Source organism: Lepidochelys kempii, chromosome 13 (genome assembly GCF_965140285.1).
Source record: "Lepidochelys kempii isolate rLepKem1 chromosome 13, rLepKem1.hap1, whole genome shotgun sequence".
NCBI classification, from domain to species: domain Eukaryota; kingdom Metazoa; phylum Chordata; order Testudines; family Cheloniidae; genus Lepidochelys; species Lepidochelys kempii.
Genome location: NC_136392.1, coordinates 36,144,321 through 36,154,818, shown reverse-complemented (window position 1 = coordinate 36,154,818; position 10,498 = coordinate 36,144,321). Strand labels below are relative to the sequence as shown.

General features: G+C 48.1%; 1 protein-coding gene across 1 annotated transcript in view; it reads right to left on the bottom strand.

Annotated features, from left to right (window-relative positions):
* Positions 1-2,082: 2,082 nt before the first annotated feature.
* The window catches only part of LOC140896733 (zinc finger and SCAN domain-containing protein 29-like), a 22,859-nt gene continuing 14,443 nt past the window's right edge, over positions 2,083-10,498 (bottom strand). The window contains exons 2-3 of the mRNA XM_073308781.2: positions 3,167-3,800; positions 2,083-2,580 (exon numbers count right to left, since the gene is read on the bottom strand). Coding sequence (XP_073164882.2) covers positions 2,498-2,580; positions 3,167-3,800 — 717 coding nt within the window. The 3' untranslated portion in view covers positions 2,083-2,497. The remainder of the gene's footprint in view (positions 2,581-3,166; positions 3,801-10,498) is intronic.

Here is a 10,498-nt window from a genome sequence, read left to right as displayed (position 1 = left end):
CTCTAAGTGCATTAAGTGCATTAACTCGGCGGAGTGCTTCCACAGTACCGAGGCAAGCATTGACTTCCGGAGTGTTGCACTGTGGGTAGCTATCCCACAGTTCCCGCAGTCTCCGCTGCCCATTGGAATTCTGGGTTGAGATCCCAATGCCTGATGGGGCTAAAATATTGTCGCGGGTGGTTCTTGGTACATATTGTCAGGCCCCCGTTCCCTCCCTCCCTCCGTGAAAGCAGCAGCAGACAATCGTTTCGCGCTTTTTTTCTTGAGTTACCTGTGCAGACGCCATACCACGGCAAGCATGGAGCCCGCTCAGGTAACCGTCACCACATGTCTCCTGGGTGCTGGCAGATGAGGTACTGCATTGCTACACAGCAGCAGCAACCCCTTGCCTTGTGGCAGCAGATGGTAAAATAGGACTGGTAGCCATCATCGTCATGTCCAAGGTGCTCCTGGCCACACATGGGTGCAGGGACTACATTAGAAGTGACTTTTTTTTTTCGGACGCCATACCAAGGCAAGCATGGAGGCCGCTCAGCTCACTTTGGCAATTAGGAGCACATTAAACATGACATGCATTATCCAGCAGTATATGCAGCACCAGAACCTGGCAAAGCGATACCAGGCAAGGTGGTGACGTCAGTGTGGTCACGTGAGTGATCAGGACATGGACACAGATTTCGCTGAAAGCATGGGCCCTGCCAATGCATGCATCATGATGCTAATGGAGCAGGTTCATGTGGTGGAACGCCGATTCTGGGCTCGGGAAACAAGCACAGACTGGTGGGACCGCATACTTTTGCAGGTCTGGGACGATTCCCAGTGGCTGCGAAACTTTCGCATGCGTAAGGGCACTTTCATGGAACTTTGTGACTTGCTTTCCCCTGCCCTGAAGCGCATGAATACCAAGATGAGAGCAGCCCTCACAGTTGAGAAGCGAGTGGCGATAGCCCTGTGGAAGCTTGCAACGCCAGTCAGCTACTGGTCAGTTGGGAATCAATTTGGAGTCGGCAAATCTACCGTGGGGGCTGCTGTGATGCAAATAGCCCACGCAATCAAAGATCTGCTGATATCAAGGGTAGTGACCCTGGGAAATGTGCAGGTCATAGTGGATGGCTTTGTTGCAATGGGATTCCCTAACTCTGGTGGGGCCATAGACGGAACCCATATCCCTATCTGGGCACCAGAGCACCAAGCCGGCGAGTACATAAACCTCAAGGGGTACTTTTCAATAGTGCTGCAAGCTCTGGTGGATCACAAGGGACGTTTCACCAACATCAACGTGGGATGGCCAGGAAAGGTACATGATGCTCGCATCTTCAGGAACTCTGGTCTGTTTTAAAAGCTGCAGGAAGGGACTTTATTCCCACACCAGAAAATAACTGCTGGGGATGTTGAAATGCCTATAGTTATCCTTGGGGACCCAGCCTACCCCTTAACACCATGGCTCATGAAGCCATACACAGGCAGCTTGGACAGTAGTCAGGAGCTGTTCAACTGCAGGCTGAGCAAGTGCAGAATGGCGGTAGAATGTGCATTTGGACATTTAAAGGTGCGCTGGCGCAGTTTACTGACTCACTTAGACCTCAGCAAAACCAATATTCCCACTGTTATTACTGCTTGCTGTGCGCTCCACAGTATCTGTGAGAGTAAGGGGGAGACGTTTATGGCGGGGTGGGAGGTTGAGGCAAATCGCCTGGCTGCTGGTTACGCGCAGCCAGACACCAGGGCAGTTAGAAGAGCACAGGAGGGCGCGGTACGGATCAGAGAAGCTTTCAAAACCAGTTTCATGACTGGACAGGCTACGGTGTGAAAGTTCTGTTTGTTTCTCCTTGGTGAAACCCTCCGCCCCTTGGTTCACTCAACTTCCCTGTAAGCTAACCACCCTCACCTCCTCCCTTCGATCACCACTTGCAGAGGCAATAAAGTCATTGTTGCTTCACATTCATGCATTCTTTATTCATTCATCACACAAATAGGGGGATGACTACCAAGGTAACCCAGGAGGGGTGGTGGAGGAGGGAAGGAAAATGCCACACAGCACTTTAAAAGTTTAAAACTCTAAAATTTATTGAATGCCAGCCTTCTGTTTTTTGGGCAATCCTCTGTGGTGGAGTGGCTGGTTGGCCAGAGGCCCCCATACCGCTTTCTTGGGCATCTGGGTGAGGAAGCTATGGAGCTTGGGGAGGAGGGCGGTTGGTTACACAGGAGCTGTAGTGGCAGTCTGTGCTCCAGCTGCCTTTGCTGCAGCTCAACCATACACTGGAGCATATTGGTTTGATCCTCCAGCAGCTTCAGCATTGAATCCTGCCTCCTCTCATCACGCTGCCGCCACATTTGAGCTTCAGCCCTGTCTTCAGCCCACCACTTACTCTCTCCAGCCCGCCACCTCTCCTCCCAGTCATTTTGTGCTTTCCTGCACTCTGACATTATTTGCCTCCATGCATTCATCTGTGCTCTGTCAGTGTGGGAGGACAGCATGAGCTCAGAGAACATTTCATCACGAATGCGTTTTTTCTTTCTTTCTAATCTTCACTAGCCTCTGGGAAGGAGAAGATCCTGTGATCATTGAAACACATGCAGCTGGTGGAGAAAAAAAAGGGACAACGGTATTTAAAAAGACACATTTTATAAAACAATGGCTACACTCTTTCAGGGTAAACCTTGCTGTTAACATTACATACATAGCACATGTGCTTTTGTTCCAAGGTCGCATTTTGCCTCCCCCCACTGCATGGCTATCACCTCACACCCCGCCTCCCCACCAGCTAACAGCGGGGAACATTTCTGTTGAGCCACAGGCAAACAGCCCAGCAGGAACGGGCACCTCTGAGTGTCCCCTGAAGAAAAGCACCCTTTTTCAACCAGGTGACCATGAATGATATGTCACTCTCCTGAGGATAACACAGAGAGATAAAGAACGGATGTTCTTTGAACGCCAGCAAACATACACTGCAATGCTTTGTTGTACAATGATTCCCGAGAATGAGCTACTGGCCTGGAGTGGTAAAGTGTCCTACCATGGAGGACGCAATAAGGCTGCCCTCCCCAGAAACCTTTTGCAAAGGCTTTGGGAGTACATCCAGGAGAGCCGCAAATGCCAGGGCAAATTAATCCTTTCACATGCTTGCTTTTAAACCATGTATAGTATTTTAAAAGGTACACTCACCGGAGGTCCCTTCTCCACCTGCCGGGTCCAGGAGGCAGCTTTGGGTGGGTTCGGGGGGTACTGGCTCCAGGTCCAGGGTGAGAAACAATTCCTGGCAGTCAGGAAAACCGGTTTCTCCGCTTGCTTGCTGTGAGCTATCTACAACCTCATCATCATCATCATGATCTTCTTCTTCCCCGAAACCTGCTTCTGTGTTGCCTCCATCTCCATTGAAGGAGTCAAACAACACGGCTGGGGTAGTGGTGGCTGAACCCCCTAAAATGGCATGCAGCTCATCATAGAAGCTGCATGTTTGGGGCTCTGACCTGGAGTGGCCATTCGCCTCTCTGGTTTTTTGGTAGGCTTGCCTCAGCTCCTTAAGTTTCACACGGCACTGCTTTGGGTCCCTGTTATGGCCTCTGTCCTTCATGCCCTGGGAGATTTTGACAAAGGTTTTGGCATTTCGAAAACTGGTACAGAGTTCTGATAGCATGGATTCCTCTCCCCATACAGCGATCAGATCCCGTACCTCCCGTTCGGTCCATGCTGGAGCTCTTTTGCGATTCTGGGACTCCATCATGGTCACCTCTGCTGATGAGCTCTGCATGGTCACCTCTGCTGTTGATCTCTGCATGGTCACCTGCAGCTTGCCACGCTGGCCAAACAGGAAACGAGATTCAAAAGTTCGCAGTTCTTTTCCTGTCTACCTGGCCAGTGCATCTGAGTTGAGAGTGCTGTCCAGAGTGATCACATTGAAGCACTCTGGGATAGCTCCCGGAGGCCAATACCTTCGAATTGTGTCCACAGTACCCCAAATTCGACCCAGCAAGGCCGATTTAAGCGCTAATCCACTTGTCAGGGGTGGAGTAAGGAAATAGATTTTAAGAGCCCTTTAAGTAAAAAAAAAGGGCTTCATCATGTGGACGGGTACAGGTTTACTCGATTTCACGCTGCTAAATTTGACCTAAAGTCCTAGTATAGACCAGGGCTTACTTCACTGGTCCTTCTCACATGAACAGAGAGCAACAATACCCCAAGTCCAAAGGTGCAAACAATTCGATATTTATTGGGGTGAACTTTCAGCAAGCATGATTCCAGTTTCCTTCCTTAGTGTTCTCCTTCCCAGCTCTGACATCACAGAGCCTTACACCTGAGTCCCTGTTCCCATTCCTGCCCTTAGCCAAACATGATTCCAATTTCCCGACCCCCATTCCCTGTTCCCATTTCCCCCTTTAGCAAAACATGATTCCAATTTCCTTACCCCCACTCCCTGTTCCCATCTCCCCCACCCACACCCCCTCACTTCCTGGTTGACTGCAAACTATATAGTAAAATTTGAGTTCTGCTTTGCTATACCTTAACCAATCATTTTCCTGAAATTTAACTAACCAATCCTAACATATTGTAACATGATTATGTAACCAATTATATCCCACCACCTTAATTAGTTTACACCCAGCAAAATTAATTATACAGCAGACAGGAACAATCACAGAACCAGACAGAGATTATACAAACAAACAATAGCAAAGTGGGAACTATTATGACAAAACAATACAGAAGTGAGGATTTCACATCCCAGCTATTGATAAGTGAGTTCTTGCCAGGCAGGATGCTATCAAACTAAGTTTCCTATTACATTTTCTAGGTACTTCCCTTTCTCTGGAGGTGATAGGCACTATCAGGACAGGATTGTATTCTGTCAAAGTTTGACTCAGACTCACAATTTATCAGACCACTCTGTTTTATTAGCAAAGCTGCTCTGCTAATACATTTAGAAGTGAGCCCCCCGAGTGGGGCTTGTGTCTCCTAATTTATACAGTTTTTTGGAGAACAAGTTACAGAGAAGTTACAGACAAAAGAAGAAAAAGATTTTAGTCACCACCCTTCAAGATCCCTGAGACCAATCACGTATCTTCAATTACCTGCCACCCTTAACAATCTCCTTTAACAGCTTCCAGTTAACTTAACTAATTGCCCTTCACACCTTCCATTCTGATGCCTGCTTCTTAGACGTGCTGGCTCTATCTTAATTGCTTCTCCATTCAAAAGCTAACTGTCCCTACGTGTGCTCCCTCAGATACTTTGTAACATGTTTTGGCATGCCCTCTCATATACAATGTATCCAGCATGTCCCCTTATACAACGTTATACTTCTACAATGTTATACTTCCACAATCCCCCCTTTTGGTCAAGGCTACGCCCATGACCAATGACTTACTGGATTCCATACATCAATCGTTCTTTTTCATTACTTTCCCTGGTGACATTTAGCAACATTAGATTAGCACTCTGGTTAGGGATAACCTGATGGATGGTGTGTCTTGTGCAGTTTTGGATACAACAAGAAATCAATTGAAAACACACAAAGATTATTAGAATTCCAAATAGGATAGTCAGGATTCCTTGAAACAACCAGTTTCCCAGACTAGAGAAATTGAATAAGTTACTTATCCATTTCCACAAGGAACTTGGTTCTTCGTGGGGAAGGTATGCAATTTGCTCCAGATGGCTAGCACGATTTATTACCTCATTAGTATTATCAGGTATGTATACACAGCATTCTGTTCCAATTAGAGCACAGGTCCCTCCTTTAGCTGCCGATATTATATCTAATGCCCGACGGTTTTGGAGGGCCACTTGTCGGACCGCTCCTGCTTCTTTGGCTAGAGCTTTTAAGCTCTCTCCTGTTTCATTGGCCATGATATCAACCACTGCTTGTAACCTTAAAAGCCTTTTTGCATGGGGGATTACCCCCCCCCCCCCACTGGGACTAAAGAAATGCCAACAGCTTCTTCCCAAGTTAGGGAGCTTATGTTATCCACATACCATTTAGCATCTGGCAAGTCCCTCCTTTTTCGCCTGAAATTACAGAGGCGATTTTGTGGGAGGGATTGAAGCACCCGGAATTGTGGGAAAAGCTGAGCAGGATAACAGATAACTGATCAATTTGCTGGTAACACAGTGTAAGCATTTTCCCCACAAACCCAATGATGTCCCATTAAAGCTGGGAAGGGTTGACTGCAACCCTTTGACATGTAAGAATTTACGAAGGAGGAATAGTATCCCCCAAAGGGCACAGGATGATTTTCATTGGGAGAAGAGGTAGCATTCACATGACATTTGTAGATGGTGCTGTTTTTCTCAGGGAGGCTGTAGGGGGAGCAAGAGATTGAATCTTTGGTTTGGTCCCAGGTTGAGAGGAAGTTTATCTTTCCATACCCGGTTCGCCATTCTCCAACCTTGTTTGAATAGTCCCATACACCATGGGACACGATGTATTGGAGACAGCTGCTCCTCCCTAGATTCAGCCCTGTCCCATTACACACCCAGCACCAGTGGCACTTTCCTTTCACCACACTTATAAGTTTAGGAACATATATTTTTCCCAGCCCCCAAGTGTCATTTTCCTTCCATGTCCTTTTAAGTGGATAGGGTTCTCCAGCAAGCTCTGAGGAATTCAAAGAGATTGCCATGGTGGGGATACTAGCTTGTGAGTGAGCTGGGATGTGGCTGCAGACCCAGCAATTAGAAATATTTAGGATCTGGGCTATCTGCACCTGTTGTTGGATGAAAGAATTGTCACTGTCACTCTGGATTCCCCAGACCCTCAGGACACAGTAGCTGAGGATTAAGCTTCTCAAAGGACACATGTTGGAAGCAGGACCCTTTCTGGTTCCGACAACCCCTTTCGAGGGAACCGCAGTCACGGTTTTACGTCCACCAGGCAGCAGGCGCTAGGCTCACTACTGCTTCTTGTTTGTTGGGTCCTGCTGTCTGCTTACCCTCTGCTTCTGGCAACCCTTATGAGAGCGCAGATTGTAAGGTATTGCAGGCTGTTCCTCTTTGTCTTCTGGGGTTGAAGCTGGTTCGGCGTGGTCTTGCAGAGGTGCTTGGTCCCCTTGAGGTGGCGCTGGCTTACACTGTGAGGCGTGGATCCATGCAGCGATGCAGGATAATTTCACTGCTGTCTGGGTGGTGAGCAGTACCTGGTATGGACCCTTCCACCGGGGTTCCAAGGCCGCAGGTAGACCCAATCACCAGGCTCAAGAGTGTGACAGGCAGCAGAGGTGGGTTCTGTCGGCCAAGCTGCTCGCACCTGCCAATGGAAGGAGCTCACAGCTTGCATTAACCCTTTGCAGTACTGGAGGAGCGTGCTGTGAGTTAGGTTTAGGTCTGGGGCTGAGGTAATAGTAGCCATTGTTTGCATAGGGCGTCCCATGATGATTTCAAATGGACTCAATTTGTGTCTCTGGGATGGGGATGACCGAATTTCCATAAGGGCCAGTGGTAAAGCAGCTGGCCAGTTTAACCCTGTGGAACTACAGATTTTTGCCAGCTTATTTTTAAGCACACCATTTCACCTTTCAACTGCCCCTGCACTCTGTGGATGGTAAGGGCAGTGCAACAGGTGGGTGACATGTAATACCTGGTTTAGATGTTGAACAATTTTTCCAGTAAAATGTGTTCCCTGGTCACTAGACAAAGTGGCAGGAATTCCTTTGGTAGGGATAATGTGGTTTAACAGACATTTTGCAACTGACAATGAATCAGCTTTGCGACAGGGAAAGGCTTCAATCCAACCCGAAAACAGACATAGTGTAACTAAAATGAATTCATATTTCTGACACTTTGGCATTTGTACAAAATCAAGTTGCCAGTGTAGGAAAGGTGCTTGAGGCAAACCCCGGAACCCTTGTGTTACTTTTACAGATTTGCCTACATTGTGGCTTTGACAAGTAACACAAGCGGCACAGTGGCGGGTTGCAAAGGAGCTGACATGGGGAGCCCACCACCCCGCCTTACTCATAGCAGAGACCATCCCCTCCTTGCCGACATATGAAACACCATGTAGCAGGGCGGCTAGAGACGGGTAGAGTGAGAGGGGGGCTACAAAGGTACCAGTGGGTGATTGCCAAAGGGAATCAGAATTCAAAGAACAACCCAAAGAACTCCAGGAGTCTTTCTCTGTTTCTGGGGCAGAATCCTGGAGCTGAGCGAGATGAGACAGGGATGGTGGTGTTACAGAGACAGAGAGGGGACCAAGAAACGCTTCTGGTGAAGGTTTTATAGTGGTGGCATGTTTTGCAGCAGCATCAGCAAGTGCATTACCTTTTGCCACCTCGGTGTCTGCCCCTGAGTGGCCAGTACACTTAACAATTGCCAAGGCAGACGGTAGTAAAACTGCATACAGGAGGGCGGCAATGTAGGGGCCATTTTTGATAGGGGTACCAGTAGAGGTAAGAAAACCTCGAGCCTGCCAGAGGGTGCCAAAGTCATGCACAACCCCAAAGGCATACCGAGAATCAGTAAAAATAGTGGCAGAGAGCCCCTCGGCTAGAAAGCAGGCACGGGTTAGAGCAATCAGTTCAGCCACCTGGGCAGAGGTCACAGAGGGTAAGGGCGCAGCTTCTATGGTCTCAGAGAGAGAGACCACAGCATACCCTGCAAGAAGGTGGCCTTGGTCATTTCTATAACAGGACCCATCAGTGAATAATACCAGGTCAGAGTTAGGGAGAGCTACATCTGAAAGGTCGGGGTGCGGGACAGTGATAGCGGAGACAGTTGCAAGGCAGTCATGGGGTTCACCATCACTAGGTAAAGGAAGGAGGGTAGCAGGGTTTAACCAGGAGCAGCGCTTAATAGTGATATGTGAGGCTGAAAGCAGCAAAAGTTCATACCTAGTGAGGCGAGCAGAGGAGAGGTGAGCAGTGTTGCGTTGCAGAAGGAGAGATTCCACAGAATGGGGAACCATGAGAGTGAGAGGAGAGCGGAGGACAAGGGACTCAGACATCTCAACCAGGCATGCTGCAGCAGCTACAGCGCGTAGGCAAGGGGGTAAACCCTGGGCTACAGGGTCCAAGGTTGCAGAAAAATAAGCCACCGGGTGATTTCTGTCACCGTGCTCCTGAGTAAGAACCCCAAGGGCACAAGCAGATTGTTCGTGACAGAAAAGGGTAAAAGGCTTGTCATAGTTAGGTAACCCTAAGGCAGGGGCAGAGGCTAAATTCTGCTTAAGGGAGATGAAAGCAGCATTTGTTTCAAGTGGCCATGGCATGGGGTTAGGTACAGAGGATCGAGTGAGTTCTTGGAGTGGTTTAGCCAGAGAAGCATATTGGGGAATCCATTGCCTACAGAACCCTGTCATGCCTAAGAATTTTCTGACCTGGAGTGGAGAGCAAGGCTGGGGAAAGCTAAGGATGGCTTGTACCCGGGCTGGATATAGTGTACGGGAGCCCTGGGAGAGAAGGAAGCCTAGGTATGTGACAGAGGTTTGGCACATGACTTACAAGGAGAGGCTGAGCGAACTGGGCTTGTTTAGTCTGCAGAAGAGACGAGTGAGGGGGGATGTGATAGCAGCCTTCAACTACCTGAAGGGGGTTCCAAAGTGGATGGAGCTCGGCTGTTCTCAGTGGTGGCAGCTGACAGAACAAGGAGCAATGGTCTCAAGTTGCAGTGGGGCAGGTCAAGGCTGGATATTAGCAAACACTATTTCACTAGGATGGTGTTGAAGGACTGGAATGGGTTACCTAGGGAGGTGGTGGAATCTCCATCCTTAGAGATTTTTAAGACCCAGCTTGAGAACACTCTGGCTGGGATGATTTAGTTGGGGTTGGTCCTGCTTTGAGCAGGGGTGTCATAAATATACGGAAGGGTAAACCCCTTTAAAATCCCTCCTGGCTAGAGGAAAAATCCTCTCATCTGTAAAGGGTTAAGAAGCTAGGATAACCTCGCTGGCACCTGACCAAAATGACCAATGAGGAGACAAGATACTTTCAAAAGCTGGGCGGAGGGAGAAAATCAAAGGGTCTGGGTCTGTCTGTGTGATGCTTTTGCCAGGGACAGAACAGGAATGGAGTCTTAGAATTTAGTAAGTAATCTAGCTAGATATGCGTTAGATTTTGATTTCTTTAAATGGCTGAGAAATTAAGTTGTGCTGAATAGAATGACTATTCCTGTCCGTGTGTCTTTTTTGTAACTTAAGGTTTTACCTAGAGGGCTTCTCTATGTTTTGAATCTAATTACCCTGTAAGGTACTTACCATCCTGATTTTACAGAGATGATTCTTTTTTACTTCTATTAAAAGTCTTCTTGTAAGGAAACTGAATGCTTTTTTCATTGTTCTAAGATCCAAGGGTTTGGGTCTGTGGTCACCTATGCAAATTGGTGAGGATTTTTACCAAACCTTCCCCAGGACGTGGGGTGCAAGGGTTGGGAGGATTTTGGGGGGAAAGACGTTTCCAAACAACGTTTTCCCAATAAACCCAGATAAACGTTTGGTGGTGGCAGTGCAAGTCCAACAGCAAAGGGTAAAATAGTTTGTACCTTGGGGAAGTTTTAACCTAAGCTGGT